Source organism: Ornithorhynchus anatinus, chromosome 3 (assembly GCF_004115215.2).
Source record: "Ornithorhynchus anatinus isolate Pmale09 chromosome 3, mOrnAna1.pri.v4, whole genome shotgun sequence".
Classification (NCBI taxonomy): Eukaryota; Metazoa; Chordata; class Mammalia; order Monotremata; family Ornithorhynchidae; genus Ornithorhynchus; species Ornithorhynchus anatinus.
Genome location: NC_041730.1, coordinates 121,107,410 through 121,129,420, shown reverse-complemented (window position 1 = coordinate 121,129,420; position 22,011 = coordinate 121,107,410). Strand labels below are relative to the sequence as shown.

Below are 22,011 nucleotides of genomic sequence, written 5' to 3'. Positions count from 1 at the left end.
TATACTGTAACAAAAATATTAATTAGGAAACTCCTGCTGGTAAATGTAAAAAGTAGTTCTCTTTTCTCACACATACATTACTAATTCAAGCGCTAGTTCATGCCCCACCGTGTCAACCCTAATTGATTTAATTTAATCTAACAAATGACTGTAGAGTATTTGTCAGTATCGTTGGAAACTTGAAATGCTAACGAGGTAGGAGAACCATAACTATACCGTAACAAAAATATGAACTAGGAAACTCCTCCTAGTAAATATAAAGAAAAAGCTGGCTTTTTTCATGCGAACACTGACTAATTCAAGTTCCAGACTTCATGCCCCATCACGACTACCCTAATTGATTTAACTTAATAACAAATGATCGTATCGCATTTGTCTTTGTCAGTACCGTACAAGAAAGTACCTATAAGGCTTCCGGGTACCTCAGGTGGCTGCCTTTGGGAAGGATCTGTGACAGCTAGATCCCCATAGCAGACTCCTAAAAACAAGGGACATTCTCCATAGCCCATCCCCGGATGACTCCTCAGGACAAGGCCTCCTCTCAGAGTTCAGGGGGTGGAAACTTCTCCTTTGAAACGCCTACGAATCGGAACAGAATGAATCAGGTTAAAAATCTATGTTGCCAACGTTAGTCAGCTTAGTTTTGAGGTTTTGCATATTTTGCTAAAGAAACAATCCCCTTTTTCCACAGGATATGAGAGAGTTCTTGTATCCCATCCCTTATACGTTGTGCAATAATTTATTTTTGAAGATAAGTGGCTTCGTTAGTCGCTCTTTTACTGATTACGGACTAAGGAGGCTAAATAGATCCAAACAGATAAGACGTTGTTTGGGTAGGGATGGATGTGCACTGCCAGAGCAAACTCTGTCTGAGGAAGTTCAGAAGAATGAACACCAGTTTGATACACGGCGTCGGTTAGAGTCTGTAGATCTGTGAATGGCAGATGCATAGGAAATCCTGAAACCTGGGGGAAAAAAAAAATATTGTAATCTTCAGGATGATTTGTAAATGGGATGCATAAAGGAGCTTGGGTGTTTTGAGGTTTTGTCACTGAGGGCAGGAATCGTATCTACCAACTCTATATGTCTATATTTTATTTATCCATCTATTCATTTATGTTAATGTCGGTCTCCCCCTCTAGACTGTGAGCTGGTTGTGGGCAGGGAATGTGTCTGATGTTATATTGTGCTCTCCCAAGCGCTCGGTACAGTGCTTTGCACACAGTAAGTGCTCAGTAAATACGATTAATAATTAATGATAACTCTGCTGACTGGTACTTTCCTAAGTGCGTAGTACAGTGCTCCGCACACAGGATGTGCTCAGTAAGTACCGGTGATTGACTGATCGCTTCAGGGAAAAATGGTAACACCTAAAATATTTGGAGCTGCGTGAGAACTTTGTTTTAAGAGTGACTAATGGTGCTAACTATCTAAGGAATTCCATGAGTAATCGCACGCTTTGATGATTGCCGTGATTTCTGCGGGGCTGCTCCAGGCCGAGGAGTAGGGGTTGCCATGGCCCTGACATTTAGACGGTGATCACGTTGTTGGGCGGGGATTGTGTCTATCTGTTGCCGAACTGTCCATCCCAAGCACTTACTACAGTGCTCTGCACATAGTAAGTGCTCAATAAATACGACTGAATGAATGATGTCACTTTTCCTCCTTTCATTCATCTCAACGTCTGTCTCCCCGTCAATAGGCAACTTGTGGGCAGGAATCATGTCTACCAACGCTGTTATACTTTCTCTTCCCCAGTTCATTCATTCAATCGTATTTACCCGGCGCTTAGAACAGTGCTCGGCACATAGTAAGTGCTTAACAAATACCAACATCATCATTATTATTATTGAGCGCTTACGGTGTGCAGAACACGATACTAAGCACTTGGGAGAGTACAGATAACAAACAGAGCCCACAACGAGCTCACAGTCTAGAGGGAGAGACAGACATTTATAAATAAATACATAAATAACAGATACATACATAGACATATGTGCCGTGGAGATGGGAGGGAGGATGAACGAAGGAACAAATAAGTGCGATGCAGAAGGGGGTGGGAGAAGAGGAGAGGAGGGCTTAGTCAGGGAAGGCCTCCCGGAGGAGACCTGCCTTCATTCATTCAATAGTATTTATTGAGCACTTACTATATGCAGAGCACTGTACTAACCACTTGGAATGTACAATTTGGCAACACATAGAGACGATCCCTGCCCATTGACGGGCTTAAGGTTTGGGGGGGAGCAATTATCTGTCTAATATGAGGAGGGAAGTCCTTAGTACAGTACAGTGCTGTGCACACAGTAGTGCTCAATAAATACCACTTAGGGATTGATTAATTTTTCACTGGCATATTACTGCCTCAGAGGGAGTAAATATAACACTAGGTGTCAGCCACCGCCACACACGGCTCCAGTGGACTCTCGGTGTCAGAGTGAGGAAGCCTGGAACACAGAGTCAGCTTTAGAGGTTTTCAGTCTGAAGAAGCCACAGCTCAGGAAAATCCACCCTGTTCAGGGCTCTGGCTGTAAGAGGCTCAAGGTCTGGTCAGTCAATCACTTGTACTTATTGAGCGCTTACTCTGTGCAGAGCACTGTACTAAGCACTTGGGAACCTATAATATAGCGGACACATCCCCCGCCCACAGTGACCTTCCAGTCTAGAGGGGCAAGTGGTCATCAAGGGCAAGTGGTTTAACAATAATAAATAATAATGATAATAAAAATAACTGCGGTATTTAAGTGCTTACTATGTGCCGGGTACTGTCCTAGGCGCTAGGGTAGATAGAAGCAAATCGGGTCGGATACAGTCCCTGTCCCACGTGGGGCTCACAGTCTCGATCCCCATTTTACAGATGAGGTGACTGAGGCACAGGGAAGTAATGTGACGTGCCCAAGGTCACACAGCAGACAAGTGGCAGAGCTGGGATTAGAACCCATGACCTTCTGACTCCCAGGCCCGTGCTCTATCCCCTATCCCCCAGCAAGAGCCTGCTCCTTAAACCCACACAATACCACAATAACCCCGTCCTTTCCGATCCCCAGACCACCAAGACTAGAGCTGGCAGCAGGCCTGCAAGCATCGGTAATCAATTCGAAGCTATCAACGATCAACTGCCTGGGGCCAGCTTTGTCAGAGAGCAGCTAGTCTCTGAAACCAGTGAAAATAGGGGGAGAAATAAAGGGTTTTCACCAATCAATCAATTGTATCCAGTGCTTAGAACAGTGCTTGGCACATAATGAGTGCTTAAATACCACGATAATTATTATTATTTATTGAGCACTAACTGTGTGCAGAGCACTCCTCGGGAGAGATCAAAACGGTAGGCAAATTCCCTCCCCACAAGGTGTTCAAAGTACATAGGTGCCGTGTGGCTGAGCGGGGAGGAGGGCGGTGAATGAAGGGTGCAAATCCAAGTTGCAAGGGTGACACAGAAGGGAGTGGAAGAAGAGGAAATGGCTTAATGATGGTGGCATTTATTAAGCGCTTTCTATGTGCAAAGCACTGTTCTAAATTCTGGGGAGGTTATAAGGTGATCAGGTTGTTCCATGTGGGGCTCACAGTCTTCGTCCCCATTTTACAGACGAGGGAACTGAGGCCCAGAGAAGAGGCTCGGTCAAGGCTTCATGGCGGACACCAATTTGGAAAGCGTGCGCGTTAGCCATTTGGAAGACTTTCCTAGCGTAAGGGCGATGAATCCCAATAAAGGAGGTTAGAGAATCCTCTGTGCGGATTTAAGGACAAGGCTAATGGCTACACTTACCTAAAATAATAATGTTGGTATTTGTTAAGCGCTTACGAGGTGCCGAGCACCGTTCTAAGCGCTGGGGGAGATACAGGGTCATCAGGTTGTCCCACGTGGGGCTCACACGCTTTTAATCCCTATTTTACAGATGAGGGAACTGAGGCACAGAGAAGTTAAGTGACTTCCCCACAGTCACACAGCTGACAAGTGGCAGAGCGGGGAGTCGAACTCATGACCTCTGACTCCGAATCCCAGGCTCTTTCCACTGAGCCACGCTGCTTCTCCAGCTCTCAGTGGGTTAGGAATGTGTCTGCTGATTGTACTTTCCCAAGCGTTTAGTACAGTGCTCTGTAAGGGCTCAATAAATACGACTGACCGACTTTGGGAATTCCGTCCGGGGAGAGGCAGGAGCACTGTGTGGCGTTCCTGTTGCTTGCTGGTTTTGCTAGCGCAGCGGACAGGAGGCGGGCGTGCACCTGTTTCACTGGCAGAAGTGGTGGCGGAGGGAAGACGAGACCGTAAACTCGCTGGGGGCCCGGAACGCGTCTTCCGACTCCGGTATATTCTAGGACTCTCCCAGGAGCCGAGAACGGTGCTCTGCACGCAGTGAGCGCTCAATAAATACGATCGATTGATCGACAGACTGTACGTTCCCTGTGGGTAGGGATCATATCTATCAACTCTATTTTCCTGTATTCTCCCAAGCATTTAGTACAGTGCTCTTGCCCACAATAAATGCTCAATAAATGCCACTGATTGAGAGCCTCTCCTTCAGCCCAGCAGTGCACTGTTGGGTCTCCCGGGATCCAGAGCAGCATGGCTAAGTGGATAGGGCACGGGTCTGCGCATCAGGAGGTCATGGGTTCTGATGCTGACACCGCCACTTGTCTGCTTTGTGACCTTGGGCAAGTCACTTCACTTCTCAGCGTGTCTTAGCGGAAGGAGCCCGGGTTTGGGAGTCAGAGACGTGGTTCCAATCCCGGCTCCGCCACTTGTCAGTTGTGTGACTGTGGGCAAGCCGCTTCACTTCTCTGTGCCTCACTTACCTCATCTGTAAAATGGGGATTAAAAGGGTGAGCCCCACGTGGGACAACCTGATTAGCCTGTATCCACCCAGTGCTTAGAACAGTGCTTGGCACATAGTAAGCGCTTAACAAATACCACAGTGATTATTCTCGGTGCCTCAGTTCCCTCATCTGTAAAATGGGGATTAAGACCGTGAGCCCCACGTGGGACAAACTGATAACCTTGTATTCAACCCAGTGCTTAGAACAGTGCTTGGTACATAGTAAGTGCTTAACAAATATCATCATTATTTTATTTTTTATTCCTTGGGGTGTATCTACATATATACATACATACATATAGATATAGATACATCCCAAGTAATAAGAAATATAGATACACACAAACACATACTCACACATACATATAAGCATATATACATATACATACACATACACAGGCACTAGAGAAGGACCTTCTGGCCCCTGTGGGATTTGCAACAGCATTAAGTAAGTAAGTAAATGATCCCTCAGGGGCCTGGAAGAGTGAAAGTGGATCCCTAAGCATTTAATCCACTTCCAAGGGGGCCATGGGGAAAAATTAGGCTCATTAATAAAATCGTACAAGTGGATTAATGAAGTAAATCAAACACTAACCCCAAATTAGGCTCATTAACAAAATAGTGAAAATGGATTAACGAAATCAAACACTAACCCCCAAAATAGGCTCATTGATAAAACAGTGAAAATGCATTAATGAAATAAATCAAACACTAGACCCCAAAATAGGGTCGTTAATAAAGTAGTGAAAATGGATTAATGAAATAAATCAAACCCTAACCCCCCAATTAGGCTCGTGATTAAAAAAGTGAAAATGGATTAATGAAGTGAATCAAACACTAACCCAATAGTGCTGTAGTAATCTCTCCAATTCATTTTCTTCTCCTTTTGAAACGATGTTTCCAGGACCGAGTTCCATCTTAGGAAGAATACGTCGTAAAATAGCGGTACACTGTCGATGCCAACGGGTTGGCTGCTTGGGTCGCCATTCCATCAGTTTCAACTTTAGGTCTCTTTCAATCCTGAGTTGAATGAAAGAAGGTTTACAAGTTTTGCCACATTTCACCAGGCCTGAACCTGCCCTGTATGGGAGAATCAGCTGGCAAGTACCATCATTATTATTAGAGAAGCAGCGTGGCTCAGTGGAAAGAGCCCGGGCTTGGGAGTCAGAGGTCATGGGTTCGAATCCCTGCTCTGCCACTTGGCAGCTGGGTGACTTTGGGCAAGTCACTTCACTTCTCTGGGCCTCAGGGACCTCATCTGTAAAATGGGTATTAAGACTGTGAGCCTCACGTGGGACAACCTGTTGACCCTGTATCTACCCCAGCGCTTAGAACAGTGCTCTGCACATAGTAAGTGCTTGACAAATACCAACATTATTATTATTATATCATTAGAACCAAGGTAGAGGGCTCTGCCTAAGCCCTCATTTCCCAATCACTTACCTCTGCATCATCTAGGTACTTGGCTGTGTCCCCCTTCAACACTTTGATACAACTCCAGGCCTCCAGCACATATCTGCATGTCCTTACACTCTGCTATTTCCCCCGTACACTGTACTCTATAGTAAGTCTGTAATTTACTTTAATGCCTGTTTCCCCCTGTAGACTGTAAGTTCCATGGGCAGGGATCATGTCTGTCAACTCCATTGCACTGTACTTTCTCAAGTGCTTGGAACAGTGCTCTGCACACAGTAAGAACTCAATAAATACGATTGAATGATCCTAATAATGACAAATGTAGGCATTGTGGTGAAAGAACTGCCATCTCTTATAATGCTCTGTTTTACAGAAGAATGACTTACAGAGGTTAAACTAAAACTTACAAGTCATAGGAGAGGGGGAAAATAGCTCTGGAATGCGTTATTTCAGTTTCATTAAACTCCTCACGATGAATGTTTGCTTTACAGATTTGCGTAATGGCATTAATACATTTGCACGATTTTATTAAGGAGCCTAATTTTTAGACAGCACGACAGCTCCTAGCATAGAACCGGGAACCGAATACCTTATTAGACCTCCTCAACAAACTTTATTTTCACTCACGGAGGCTGACTTGCCACAGTTATCCATCAGCAGCTTATTTGCCGTTTTGGATTTCCCACAGAACTGGGCCCTTGAATCTTAAAGTCTAAATGCCACTCCAAGATTTATAGAAGCCCCCTAGATTTAAAGAAACGTGTCTTTCCCCAAAAAGTACAAGGGCTTGCCATTTAGCCTCTTTCCCTTGTTTTCAGGAAGGGATAACCAATACTATCTCCCAGGTGCAGAAAGGAGTTTCTCTCCCAGAGTCGGGGGCCGTTAGCGTACAAGTGGGGAGAGTGGAAGGAGACTTTGCACACCCAGGAGACTCACCGTTGACCGCATCCCCGGTTTGTTCCTGCCATAACTGCTTCTTGAACTCTGTGCTGGGGCTGTGCAAGAGTGTGAAGCCACCATGTACCCCGCTAAGCTTTTGCGAGTCTTCCTCTTCCCACAGAAATTTGTAAGGAACAGAAAAGGATTGGATTCACTCCTCCTCACAGCCTCCTTAAATCATCATAATAAATCATAATAATGGTATTTGTTAAGCACTTGCTACATGCCAACCACTGTTCTAAGCACTGGGGCAGGGACAAGGTCATCAGGTTGTCCCACGTGGGGCTCACAGTATTAATCCCCATTTTACAGATGAGGTAACTGAGGCACAGAGAAGTGAAGTGACTTGCCCAAAATCACACAGCTAAGTGGCAGAGCTGGGATTATAACCCACAACCCCTGACTCCCAAGCCCGCGCTCTTTCCACTAAGCCACACTGCTTCTCTTGCCAGTGTTATTTAGCACTACTGCCTGGATACCCCCTCACCCTCTTCTGATAATAATAATAATGTTGGTATTTAAGCGCTCATTATGTGCAAAGCACTGTTCTGAGCGCTGGGGTAGATACAGGGTAATCAGGTTGTCCCATATGAGGCTCACAATTAATCCTCATTTTACAGATGAGGTAACTGAGGCACAGAGAAGTTAAGTGACTTGCCCACAGTCACCCAGCTGCCAGGTGGCAGAGCTGGGATTCGAACCCATGACCTCTGACTTCCAAGCCCGGGCTCTTTCCACTGAGCCACGCTGCTTCTCTATACAAGAAAGGTAATCACCTCTTCATTCATTCATTCATTCATTCATTCACTTATTGAGCACCTGGGAGAGTACACTTTAACAATAAACTGACACATTCCCTGCCTACAGTCTAGAGGACTTGATCCCTCCATTTACATAGAGGGGGGCATTAAAATAATCAAAGACTAGTTGAGTACATCTATCGTACTCTCCCATGGGCACGTAAGATGTGCTCAAATACGAGCGACCGACCGATTGATTGATTGGCGCGGCCTGGTATATTCAGGGGAGGCATTCCCAGGTGTGGGCGTGTAAGAGCACTCCAAAATAGTCAAGCGGTGAGTTTCCTGCTAAGCTGACTAGGAGACAATCCTCCCCGAGCTGCGACCGGGTCTGGATTTCAACAGGCTATATTTCCAACTAATAACTGAACTTAGACACCGCCACGGCGCGATCAGTGAAGTTCCTTTTCCACGGGACCCCCGGGGTTTTTCTTTGGGCTACCGATCTTCCGTGGAAGCTTTATTTCTAATTGTGACACACACTCATTAATCCTGTGTAAGGCTAAGGCAGAGTCCCCTAGGCAGCCCTTATCCTTAGTTAACCAGAATTTCTGACTAATCAGAATTACTCATTTCCCCCTACATGTCAGATAGAGGTGACAACTTTTCATTTCAAGCCAGGGGGTAGAAAGAGGGCAGGGGTTTGGCTGAGAGGAGATGAGGAGTGGGAGAGGAAGGCTTCCGACCGCTAACAGTTCAGAAGGCTAATAGTTCAGAAGACTAATATATTAATATAGTTCAGAAGGCTAATAGCTCAAAACGGTGGGGCTTTCCAGCTCTGAGGTCTTGATGGAGCCCTGGGAGAAGTAAGTCTGGGAGTCCAGCTCAAAAAACAGCAAGGCCTAGTGGAAAGAGCAGAGGCCTGGGAGTCAGAGGACCTGGGTTCTAATCTTGGTTCCACCCCGTACCTATGTGACCTTGGGCAAGTCACTTCACTTTTCTGTGCTTCAGTTCACTCCAAATGAGGAGTCCCTCCTATTATTTAGACTGCGAGCCCCATGTGGGACCTGATTATCTTGTATCAACCCCAGTTCTTATTTCAGTGCTTGGCACAGAGTAAGCGCTTAACAAATGCCACAGTTATTTAAAAGCTAGTGTGGCCTAGTAGAAAAAGCACAGACCTGAGAGTCAGAGGACCTGGGTTCTAATCCCAGACCTTCTACTTGTCTGCTGTGTGACTTCAGGCACATCACTTAACTTCTCTGTGCCTCAGTTACCTCCTCTGTAAAATGGGAATTAAGACCGTGAGCCCCATGTGGGACATGGACTCTGTCCAATCTACTTGATTAGCAGCGTGGCTCAGTGGAAAGAGCCCGGGCTTGGGAGTCAGAGTTCATGGGTTCAAATCCCGGCTCTGCCACTTGTCAGCTGTGTGACTGTGGGCAAGTCACTTTACTTCTCTGTGCCTCAGTTCCCTCATCTGTAAAATGGGGATCAACTGTGAGTCTCACGTGGGACAACCTGATTACTCTATTTCTCCCCCAGCGCTTAGAACAGTGCTCTGCACATAGTAAGCGCTTAACAAATACCAACATTATTATTATTATTATTGTGTCCAACCTACTTGATTTTCAGTGTTCAGTACAGTGCCTGGTACATGGAAAGCGTTTAACAAATACCATTTAAAAAAAACAAACTGGAGGTGCCCATCATTCCTATGGACTAGATACCTCTACTAGATAACCAATCAATAGTATTATTTAAGTCCCTACTACACACAGAGGTTCTAAGATCTTGGGAGAATACAACAGAATTAGTAGAAATGTTCCTGCCCAGAATGAGCTTACAGTCTGGAGGGGGGGACAGACATCAATATGAATAAAAAAGTAATTTATAATCAATAATTTAAAGATCCGTACATGAGTGCTGTGGGGTCGGGTGAACGTCAAATTACAGTATTTTAGAAGATGTTAAATGGCGAAAAGCATGTTGAATAAACCGAAAGAGAAGCAATGCACTGATTAGAACATGTTCATACCTATTCTTTAGATCTTCCACCATACTTTGATTAGTAGTAGAATATAGAATTTCTTTTGGCTGAAAAGGAAGATATTGAAAAAATTAGAAAAAAATACCCCTTGCCGCCTTCGCCGCTTTGTGCAAATTTCATCCCCAGGGCACAGCTGCTTCTATTACAGGATAAAAAGTCTCTCTTTTGTGAATACCTTTAAATGAACCAAGATGTTCAGCTGAATTGTATAATTTGCCATCCTCCCGGCTTCACTACGTGACTAAACATAAAGCAAGGAAGCAAACAGTTGCATGGGAGCTGATTCGACTTTAAAATAATTAATCGAGCCGAGCTAGGGGAGGGACTCAGGGCTGGGCCGGAACTCAGATGTCAGGTCCGGGGGCTTCTGCCGCTCCCGATGTCATTCCTTTTCCCCCTCTCAGGCCACCCCCACGGCAGGCCGGCCGTGCGACCGGGCAACTGCTCAAATGTCAAACGGGGAAGCCCAACCCTGACTCGGCTTTTGCATTTTATTCTTCAAACCTTGGCGGAGGAGCCCACGATCCTTCTTAGATTGTGAGCCCCTTCAGGGATGGGGACTGTGTCTAATTCCCACCTGTGTGTCCTTTCCCCGTGCTTAATACGGGGCTCTCCACACAACGGGTGCTTAATAAATACCATCACTATAACTGTGGGTCTTACCTTTCACATCTGACGAGACCCAGACTCCAGTGCAGATTTCAAAGAAATCTGTCCTCTCCATCAAACAGTGCTCAGCACATAGTAAGCGCTTAACAAATGTCATCATCATCATCATTATTACATCTGGTATCACACTGATACCTTAAGCACGGTCACTTGAGCGACTTGTCAATCATAAAGCTTGCAGTCCTGTAGACTGGAAGCTTGTCATGGGCAGGGACCATCTCTAGCAACTCTGCTAAACTGGACTCTCCCAAGCGCTTAGTTCAGTGCTCTGCACACAGTAAGCGCTCAGTGAATGCCACTGATAGACTGATTGACGGATGCACGAAAACTAGAATGAGAACCCGGCTGAAAGGTTCATTCAGGTATCTCAGTTAGCTATTGAACAACTGCTTTGCCCAGAAATAAACAGATCAGTCTGTCAATCAATTAATTGCATTTATGGGGCGCCTACTGTGTACAGAGCACTGTACTAAGCATGCTTGGGAGAATACAATATAACAGATTTGGCAGACACATTCCCTGTCTAGTTCAAAGCAAACGGTTGAAATATTTCTTCAGGCCATTCTGGTTGAACTTCTAGGAAATTACCACCCAAATCCAAATGCATTACGAGTTCCATTCCGAGACATTTTTTTGCCGTCGTGCAGTCCCGGCCTGGGTGTACCAGCAGACGCTCAATAAATCAGCGTGGCTTAGTGGAAAGAGCACGGGCTTGGGAGTCAGAGGACGTGGGTTCCAATCCCAGCTATGCCACTAGTCTGCTGTGTGACCTCGAGCCAGTCACTTGACTTCTCTGTGCCTCAGTTACCTCATCTGTAAAATGGGGATTAAGACCGTAAGCCCCACGTGGTTCAACCTGATTACTTCGAATCTACCCCAAGCACTTAGAAAGGTGCTTGGTATGTAGTAAGAGCTTAACAAATATCAATATTATTAAATACCACTGGCCGACTGTTAGAATCACCTCCCATCCTAGAAGCTGAGGTCCTGAAGAAAGCCGAGGAACAGGAGGCCCCTGGCCCCTCAAGCTCACCATGTCCGGAACCGAACTCCCCATCTTCCCTCTCGACTCATTCATTCAATTGGATTTATGGAGCGCTTACTGTGTGCAGAGCACTGTACTGCTCGGGAAAGTACAATACAACAATAAACTGCTGTCTTTCCCCTACCTTTCCCATCGCTGTTGTCAACACCACCATTTTCCGCATCTCTCAAGCCCGTAACCTGGGCGTTATCCTTGACTCCTCTCTCTTTCGACACTCAACCAGTCACCAGATCCGATTGGTTCTTCATCCACATCATCGTCAGAACCCGGCCCTTCCGCTTCATCCAAACTGCCACAGACTGGTCCAAGCACTTGTCCTGTCCAACTTGACTACTGCCCTACTGAGAGCTCACCTCCTCCGAGAGGCCTTCCCAGACTGAGCTTCCCCTTTTCCCTCTGCTCCCTGTCCCCCGTTTCACCTCCTCTCAGCTAAACCCCCTTTCCCCCCTTTTCCTCTGCTCCTCCCCCCTCCCTTCCCCTCAGCACTGTGCTCATTTGCTCATTTGTATATATTTTTATTACTCTTTATTTTGTTAATGAGGTGTACATCCCCTTGATTCTATTTATTGCTATTGTTTTTGTCTGTCCGTCTCCCCCGATTAGACTGTAAGCCCGTCAATGGGCAAGGATTGTCTCTATCTGTTGCCAAATTATACATTCCAAGTGCTTAGTACAGTGGTCTGCACATAGTAAGCGCTCAATAAATACTATCGAATTAATGAATTAGCCTCCTCAAAGACCTGCCTGCCTCCAGTCTCCGCCCTCTCCAGTCCGCACTTAACTGCGATCCCAGATCATTTTTCTAAAATAGCGTTCAGCCCGGCTCCCCGCTCCTCAAAAGCCTCTCTCCCACTACTTTTCCTCACTCCTCACTCACTACAACCTACTTGTCACTTTACTTGTCTCAAACCAACCTACACGCACACTTGACTCCTCTAATGCTAATCTCACTGTGCCTCCAGCTCGCCTATCTCACCACCGACCCCTCGCCCACATCCCGCTTCTGGCCAAGAACGCCCTCCCTCCTCAAATCTGACAGACAACCCCTCTCCTTCAAAGCCTTAATGACGGCGCATCTCCTCCAAGAGGCCTTCCCAGACTAAGCCTCCCTTTCCTCTTCTCCCACTCCCTTCTTCGACATCCTGACTTGCTCCCTTTGTCCGTCCCCCCAACCCAGCCCCATAGCACGTATCTGTAATTTATTTATTTGCACTGGTGTCCGTCTCCCCTCACCAGACTGTAAGCTCATTGTGGGCATGAAATAGGTCTATTGTTGTATTGTACTCTCCCAAGCACTTAGTACTGTGCTCTGCATACAGTAAGCACTCAATAAATACAACTGAATGAACCTATTCACCGTCTCACTCTCATTTCTCACTGCTGACCTCTTGCTCACTTCGGCACATATAGCACATATCTGTAATTTATTTATTTGCATTGGTGTCCGTCTCCCCCCCCGCCCCAGACTGTAAGCTCATTGTGGGCACGAAATCTGTCTGTTTATCGTTGTACTGTACTCTCCCAAGCACTTAGTACCATGCTCTGCGCCCAGTAAGCGCTCAATAAATACATCTGAATGAACCTACTCACTGTCTCACTCTCATTTCTCACTGCTGACCTCTTGATCACTTCTGCCTGGAATGGGCTCCCCCTTCACATCCCACAGACCGCTGGCTCTCCCCATCTTCAAGACCCTTCTGAAATCACATCTCCTCCAGGAGCCCCTCTGTGATCAATCTCTCATCTCTCCTCCCATCAACTGCCACTTTGACACTTTCATGTGACCTTCACGCCCACATCCCTGTTACAGTTACATACACATCTTTATACTCTCTCGTTTCCCTCTACTTGTGTTTTTTGGGTTTTTTTTAGTGGCTGTCTCCCCCACTAGATAGCTCATGGAGGGCAGAAATCATCTCTACTATCTCTATCGTACTCTCCCAAGTACTTAGTACAGTGCTTGGCCGATTGGCAAACCGCTCAGTGCTCCACAGTTAGAATAGTATTAGACTGAACGGTTCCTATTGTTTTGAGTCCAATCACCAGATACAACTTGAAAAACGCCAACATTACCTGTATAGTTGATTTTGTCCACTGGAAGTTACTTGGAAGAAATTGTTTCCATAAGCCTTCTTTCGAATGGTCAAAAGTTATGGCCATTGGGGTACTGTTAGGTTGAATATTGAACCAAACCTATTAAAATAGTAAGAAATATTAATGTCTTAAAATATTCAATAGTAATAAACTCCTCTTGGGCCGGGAACTGTTAGGAAGCAGTGGGGCCTACTGGATAGAGCCTGGGAGTCAGAAGGACCTGGGTTCTAATCCCGACTCTGCCACTTGTCTGCTGTGTGACTTTGGAAAAGTCACAACTTCTCTGGGTCTCAGTTACCTCTCCTGTAAAATGTGGATTAAGGCCGCGAGCCCTATGCGGGACAGGGATTGTGTCCAACCTGATTAGCTTGGACCTACCCCAGCGCTCAGTACAGTGCCCGGCATAGAATAAGCGCTTAATAAATACCATAAAAAAGTGTCTGTCGACTCTATTATATTGAACTCTCCCAAGTTTTTAGTACACTGCTGCGCATACGGTAAGCTTTCAGTAAACACGATCGACTGATATAAAAGTCAGTGAAGACCTTAGAGGAGCCTGGATAGACAGCTGCCAAGCGAGCCAGCAATAATGATCCTTTGTTTTGAGTCAAAGTGGAATTACTTAGTGGTATGGACTCTGGTCCCTCTCAGGATGGCATCTGGAGAGTTTCCAGTACCCTACCAATCTCGGCTACAGGAGGGAGAGTCGAGCAGAGGCCTATCCGTTCCATTCCTAGCTTGGGCAGTGGCTAGTTAGTGGAAGACGATCTGCTACAAGTCGAAACTCACCCGCGCTGGTCCGAAGCTGCATGGGAGAGAGTCGAGGGCAGAGACTCGGGTTTTTACCGCGCGGAAGGCGGCAACTGTAAACCAATTCCGTGTTTTTAACCAAGAAGACTCTACGGATCCACTACCAGAATGATTGCGGGTGGAGGAGGGGCGTTCTGGGAGAGACGTGTCCGTGGCGTCGCTATGGGTCGGAAACGACCGGACAGCGGGAGACAGGACAAGATGGACTCTGGGGAACTAGCGGCAACTGGAGAAGTTTCTCTAGTTTCTGCTCTGGCTGCCGTTGCTCCACTTTCTGCTGGCTCCTGGAGATCTTGCCTCTTGAGGGAATGCAGAAAGGTGCACTCTTTTGCAATTAGGCGCCCCGGGATAATGGTCCCTCGGTGGCTGAAGGGGCAGGAATACCGTTCCAAAGTAGACTTGGGGGTGAAATGTCCCATTAAAAAATACAGGGCTCACCTCAATCCATCAATGGTAGTTTCCTCAACTGTAAAGAGGGGATGCCTGTTCTCCCTCCTAGTTAATGATAATAATAATAATTGCAGTTTTTGTTAAGCACTTACTATGTACCAGGCATTGTACTAAGCGCGGGGGTGGATACAGACAAATCAGGTTGGATACAGTCCCCGTCCCTTGGACAGATGAGGTAACTGAGGCACAGAGAAGTTAAGTGACTCACACAAAGTCACAAAGCAGACAAGTGGCAGAGCCGGGATTAGAATCCATGACCTTTTGACTCCCAGGTCCAGGTCCAGGCTCTATCCACTACACCATGCTGCTTCAAGCGCTTAGTACAGTGCTCTGCACATAGTAAGCGCTCAATAAATACTATTGAACGAATGCTTCTCCGACTCGTGCTTAGACTGTGAGCTCCCTCCAGACGGTAAGCTTGTCGTGGACAGGGAAAGTGTCCGTTATATTGTTATACTGTACTCTCCCCAGCACTTAGTACAGTGCTCTGCACACAGTAGGCGCTCAGTAAATATGACCGACATACTACGACTGACTTATTGGGCACTTACTGTGTGCAGAGCCCAGTACTAAGTGCTTGGGAGAGTACAGTATAATAGAGTTGGTGGACACATTCCCTGTAATGGATAAGGGGATTTAAAAAGCTCTTTTTAACTATTATCGGCCTCAACCAAACTGGGCCACCAGAGGATCTGGAATACTTATGTCAGTGGTAAGAACACGGGCTTGGGAGACAGAGGTCATGGGTTCGAATGCCAGCTCTGCCACCTGTCAGCTGTGTGACTGTGGGCAAGTCACTTTACTTCTCTGTGCCTCAGTTCCCTCATCTGTAAAATGGGGATTAAGACTGTGAGCCCCACGTGGGACAACCTGATTCCCCTGTGTCTCCCCCAGCGCTTAGAACAGTGCTCTGCACATAGTAAGCGCTTAACAAATACCAACATTATTATTAAAATGGGGATGAGGACTGTGAGCCTCACGTGGGACAACCTAATTACCCTGTATCTACCCCAGCGCTTAGAACAGTGCTCTGCACATAGTAAGCGCTTAACGAATACCAACATCATCATTATGGTATCCTAAACGTGGGCCCACCAAACATTTAATTGACACTGTTGGAGACAGGAAACTACGTGGGTTATACCACGGGTCTGAGCCAGGGATGGCAATCCTTTTTCTTTGCGCCTTATGGGGGAAAAAATGACAGAAACAGAACCACGCCCAAATTTATAGGAAACAAGGATTAATCACGGAAAGTCAGGGTGCTACAAAAGATGATGAAAACAGCAGACGAGAAAAATGCCCTCGCTGCACATGGCAGACACAGATTTGACATTGCAGTGTTGAGGAAACAAGATTTCCTGATATGTTCACAGATGAGCTGCCTTCTGGAGGGGGAGGATGGTGTCCTGCCTCTAAAAATGACTTTCAGGTGTAGGCTTTGCAATTAGACAGTTACTTATTTCCATTCCTCCAGACCTGACCAGAAGACTGAGTGAGGGTCAAACGCCTTTAGACCACCCTCTGACATGCAACTGCTACGTTACTTTCATCAGCGCCGGAGCAAACTTGGGAGACGGGTCTGGTGTTACGAAAATTAGGCACAGGGGTAGATAGAGAGAAGGGAGAGGAGAAAATCGAAAAGAAAGACACAGATAAAGAAAGAGAGCAGGAAAGCAGAGAACCACCGAAGGCAGGATAGCCCCTCATCCCTTGCCATGGAGAGGAGCGGACAAGATCCTGGACCTAGATCTAGCCATGGAAGGGGAGAGCGGGACACCCGTTCTCCGCCACAGAGCAGGAAAGGAGCAGGAAAGGTCCTGAGCTCTGCTGCTGTGGGACTCCTTGCTTGGGGAGAAGATAACATCGCGAACCCTGTCTTGGTCGGAGATGGGTAACACCTTCTTTCTTCCTGTGGTTGGGATTGGCGAGACCTGATTCATTCATTCAATGGTATTTATTGAGCGCTTACTATGTGCAGAGCACCGTACTAAGCGCTTGGAATATACAAATCGGCAACAGATAGAGACGGTCCCTGCCCTTTGACGGGCGCACAGTCTAATGGGGGGAGACGGACAGACGAGAACAATGGCAATAAATAGAATCAAGGGGAAGAACAGCTCATTAAAACAATAGCAAATAAATGGAATCAAGGTGACGTACATCTCATTAACATCTCATTCCCTAGGCCGCCCGGAGGAGCAGCGTGGCTCAGGGTCTGGGAGTCAGAAGGAACTGGGTTCTAATCCCGGCTCTGCCACGTGTCTGCTGTGTGACCTTGGCCAGATCACCTCACTTCTCTGTGCCTCAGTTAACTCGTCTGTAAAATGGAGATTAAGAGTGTGAGCGCTTCGAGGGGCAGGGACTGTGTCCGACCAGATTAACTTGTATCTACCCCAGTGCTTAGAACAGTGCTTGGCCCATAGTAAGTGCTTAACAAGAACCATAATAATAATAATACTGGGGCCATTCTTTGCTTCTCTGAAGCGTGGAGGGGGAACTTGAAGATAGAAGAAGCGGCATGGCTCAGTTGACAGAGCACGAGTCTGGGAGTCAGAAAGACCTGGGTTCTAATCTCAGCTCCACCAAGTGTCTGCTATGTGACCTTGGGCAAGAAACTTAACTTCTCTTCTCAGTTACCTCATCTGTAAAATGGGGATTAAGAGTGTGAGCCCTATGTGGGACAGGGACTGCGTCCAACCTGATTAACTTGTATCTACCCCAGTGCTTAGATCAGTTCTTGGCACAAAGTAAGCACTTAAGAAGTGCCATAATTATTATTCTTGCCCAATAGCGAGACAGACAGACAAAGTCTACCCATCCGCCAGAGGAGCGGAGACCTAGGTAGGCCTGTCAAAGTTAAAAATAATATCAATGCCAATAATAATGACGATGATAGTAATGGTATTTGTTAAACCCTTACTCTGTGTCAAGCACCGTCCTAAGTACTGAGATAGATATAAGTTGAGGTCTGAACCGGAGCTCACACGCTACGTAGGAGGGAGAACAGGTCAGCTTGTCCCCTCCTACCTCGCCTCCCTTCTCTCCTCTACAGCCCAGGCCACACACTCCGCTCCTCTGCCGCTCATCTCCTCACCGGCCCCCGTTCACGCCTATCCCGCCGTCGACCCCCGGACCACGTCCTCCCGCTGTCCCGGAACGCCCTCCCTCCTCACCTCCGCCAAACTCGCTTCCCCTCTTCAAGGCCCTCCTGAGAGCTCACCTCCTCCGGGAGGCCTTCCCAGACTGAGCCCCCTTTTCTTCTGCTCCTCCTCCCCTCCCCATCGCCCCTTCTCCCTCCCTCTGCTCTACCCCCTTCCCTGCCCCACCGCACCTGTGTATATTTGTGCATATTTATTACTCTATTTTATTAATGATGTGTATATATCTATAACTCTATTTACTTATTTTTGATGCTATTGATGCCTGTCTACTTGTTTCGTTTTGTTCTCTGTCTCCCCCTTCTAGACTGTGAGCCCCTTGTTGGGGAGGGACTGTCCCTATCTGTTGCCAATTGTACTTTCCGAGCGCTTAGTACTGCGATCTGCACACGGTAAGAGCTCAATAAATACGACCGAATGAACGAACGAACGAACCGCCGAGCAAAGGGCACCCAGAAAGCAGAGCTGCCATGTTGGTGGCTCCAACTGGGGCCGGAGGGCAGCGTGGGCTGGCTTGGGCTGTCCACCCTGCCCCAAAAGCTGGGGGGCGGGGGAGTAAACCAATAGGCCGTGCTTCCTCACTCCCAATTCAGAGGGGAAGGGAGACCTGGCCCCATCGACCTTCCGGATCGGTGCCCACGCTTACATTAGATCATCCCGTGGCGGTGACCCCGCACGGTGCCTACAAGCGGACCGATCGTCCGTCCGCTCACGACCACACCGACGGAGAGTAGGCTCTATCTACGCGGCCCGTCTCCCACAGTGAAGGTTAGAGGTTTACTGGCTGCGGGGGACAGCTGGCAAAACCCAGAAACTTCGTGGCCCGGGGCCCTGCCACGCTCTCCCTATCCTACTCACGACGGGACAGGCACAGGTGGTCGAGACTTTTACCGTACTCTTAAGCGGCATCCAAGTCATCCGGACGGCCGAACGTCAAACTTCTGAAAACGAAGACGCCCACGAAGAGCTCTGCAAATAACATCAGTCTGACCTGACTGAGAAATCCCATCTGTCCCTATTAATTTGTCTAATGAACAGGGATCTTTTTAACCACTGGCCTTGGAGCACTCAATCACCTTGCCCCGTCCTACGCTTGCTGTGGGCAGGGAACGTGTCTGCTTATTGTTATATTGTACTCTCTCCCAAGCGCTTAGTAAAGTGCTCCGCACACAGTAAGCGCTCAACGGATACGATCGAATGAACCTCACGGATTTCCTACTGCGACCCAGCACGCTCACTCCACCCCTCTAATGCCAACCTACTCGCTGTTTCTCGATCTCGTCTATCTCACCGCCGACCCCTTGCCCACGTTCTCCCCCTGGCCTGGTACCCCCTCCCCCTTCGTATATGACGGACTGCCACTTTCCCCCCCTTCGAAGCCTTATTAAAATCATACCTCCTCCGAGCGATCGAAGAATTACAAGCAACCTCACTTAGAGATGTTTCGAGTTACGGTGGCCAGCGCTTTAAAAGTTTCTAAATTCACCCCATTTCGGCTTTACAACGTTAGCCGCGTTTACGGCCTACGATACTTTATCGAAAGTAAGACGATGACTCTGTCTGATAGAGAAGCAGCGTGGCTCAGTGGAAAGAGCACGGGCTTGAGGGTCAGAGGTCATGGGTTCGAATCCCAGTTCTGCCACTTGTCAGCTGTGTGACTGTGGGCAAGTCACTTCACTTCTCTGGGCCTCAGTTACCTCATCTGGAAAATGGGGATGAAGACTGTGAGCCTCACGTGGGACGACCTGATGACCCTGTATCTACCCCAGCGCTTAGAACAGTGCTCTGCATATAGTAGCGCTTAACAAATACCAACGTTATTATTATTATGTTTAGATAACTCCACCCCTTTCCTGCCCCTGACTTTTCCTGCTCTGCTCCCAAAATCCTCTTTAATCTCTCCTTCCTTTGTCCCCCAGAATAGTTTCCCCATTTCCACACGGACCTGTGAACTTTCCCCCACTCTCATGGGTGTAAATCTGCCCCTCTCATCCTCACGGTCCCCCCCGTAGACCTTTTCTCTCTTCCGCTATGCAGCGCCACATTTTGAAAACAGAAATTGAACAGTAATAATAATAATCATACAAAGCATGCAAAGCACTGCTCTAAGCGCTGGGGGGGATACAGGGTAATCAGGTTGTCCCACGTGAGGCTCGCAGTTAATCCCCATTTTCCAGATGAGGTAACTGAGGCCCAGAGAAGCGAAGTGACTTGCCCACAGTCACAAAACTGACAAATGGCAGAGCTGGGATTCGAACCCATGACCTTTCATTCATTCAATAGTATTTATTGAGCGCTTACTATGTGCAGAGCACTGTACTAAGCGCTTGGAATGTACAATTCGGCAACAGATAGAGACAATCCCTGCCCATTGACGGGCTTACGGTCTAATCGGGGGAGACAGACAGACAAAAACAATGGCAATAAATAGAGTCGAGGGGAAGAACATCTCGTAAAAACAATGGCACTAAATAGAATCAAGGCAATGTACAATTCATTAACAAAATAAATAGGGTAATGGAAATATATACAGTTGAGCGGACGAGTACGGTGCCGAGGGGATGGGAAGGGAGAGGGGGAGGAGCAGAGGGAAAGGGGGAAAAGAGAGTTTAGCTGCGGAGAGGTGAAGGGGGGGTGGTAGAGGGAGTAGAGGGAGAAGAGGAGCTCAGTCTGGGAAGGCCTCTTGGAGGAGGTGAGTTTTAAGTAGGGTTTTGAAGAGGGGAAGAGAATCAGTTTGGCGGAGGTGAGGAGGGAGGGCGTTCCGAGACCGCGGGAGGACGTGGCCTGGGGGTCGACGGCGGGACGGGCGAGACCGAGGGACGGTGGGCAGCGGAGGTGCGGAGCGTGCGAGGTGGGCGGTAGAAAGCGAGAAGGGAGGAGAGGTAGGAAGGGGCAAGGTGACGTAGAGCCTCGAAGCCTAGAGTGAGGAGATTTTGTTTGGAGTGGAGGTCGATAGGCAACCACTGGAGTTGTTTAAGAAGGGGAGTGAAATGCCCAGATCGTTTCTGCAGGAAGATGAGCCGGGCAGCGGAGTGAAGCATAGACGAGCGGGGCGAGAGAGGAGGAAGGGAGTTTAGAGAGAAGGCCGACACAGTAGTCTAGCCGGGATATAACGAGAGCCCGTAGCAGCAAGGTAGCCGTCTGGGTGGAGAGGAAAGGGCGGATCTTGGCGATATTGTAAAGGTGAAACCGGCAGGTCTCGGTAACGGATAGGATGCGTGGGGTGAACGAGAGAGACGAGTCAAGGATGACACCGAGATCCACGGTGATAGAGAAGTCTGGGAGAGGACCGGGTTTGGGAGGGAAGATGAGGAGCTCAGTCTCGCTCACGTTGAGTTTTAGGTGGCGGGCCGACATCCAGGTGGAGACGTCCCGGAGGCGGGAGGAGATGCGAGCCTGAAGGGAGGGGGAAAGGACAGGGGCGGAGATGTAGATCTGTGTGTCATCTGCGTAGAGATGGTAGTCAAAGCCGTGAGAGCGAATGAGTTCACCGAGGGAGTGAGTGTAAATGGAGAACAGAAGAGGGCCGAGAACTGACCCTTGAGGAACTCCGACAGTTAAAGGATGGGAGGGGGAGGAGGCGCCGGCGAAGGAGACCGAGAATGACCGGCCAGAGAGGTAAGCGGAGAACCGGGAGAGGACGGAGTCCGTGAAGCCAAGGTGAGATAAGGTATGGAGGAGGAGGGGATGGTCGACAGTGTCAAAGGCAGCAGAGAGGTCGAGGAGGATCAGAATGGAGTAGGAGCCATTGGATTTGGCAAGAAGGAGGTCACGGGTGACCTTAGAGAGAGCGGTCTCGGTAGAGCGGAGGGGACGGAAGCCAGAT

General features: G+C 47.8%; 1 protein-coding gene and 1 non-coding gene across 2 annotated transcripts in view; one reads left to right on the top strand and one right to left on the bottom strand.

The window, feature by feature from the left end:
• Positions 1-720: 720 nt before the first annotated feature.
• Positions 721-22,011, bottom strand: part of CC2D2B (coiled-coil and C2 domain containing 2B) — a 114,366-nt gene continuing 93,075 nt past the window's right edge. Inside the window, exons 32-35 of the mRNA XM_039911328.1 lie at positions 13,744-13,863; positions 9,945-10,003; positions 5,654-5,831; positions 721-965 (exon numbers count right to left, since the gene is read on the bottom strand). Coding sequence (XP_039767262.1) covers positions 777-965; positions 5,654-5,831; positions 9,945-10,003; positions 13,744-13,863 — 546 coding nt within the window. The 3' untranslated portion in view covers positions 721-776. The remainder of the gene's footprint in view (positions 966-5,653; positions 5,832-9,944; positions 10,004-13,743; positions 13,864-22,011) is intronic.
• Positions 14,406-14,543, top strand: LOC114810778. The gene has a single exon (XR_003758472.1). It is a non-coding gene; the product is annotated as a small nucleolar RNA SNORA7 (small nucleolar RNA).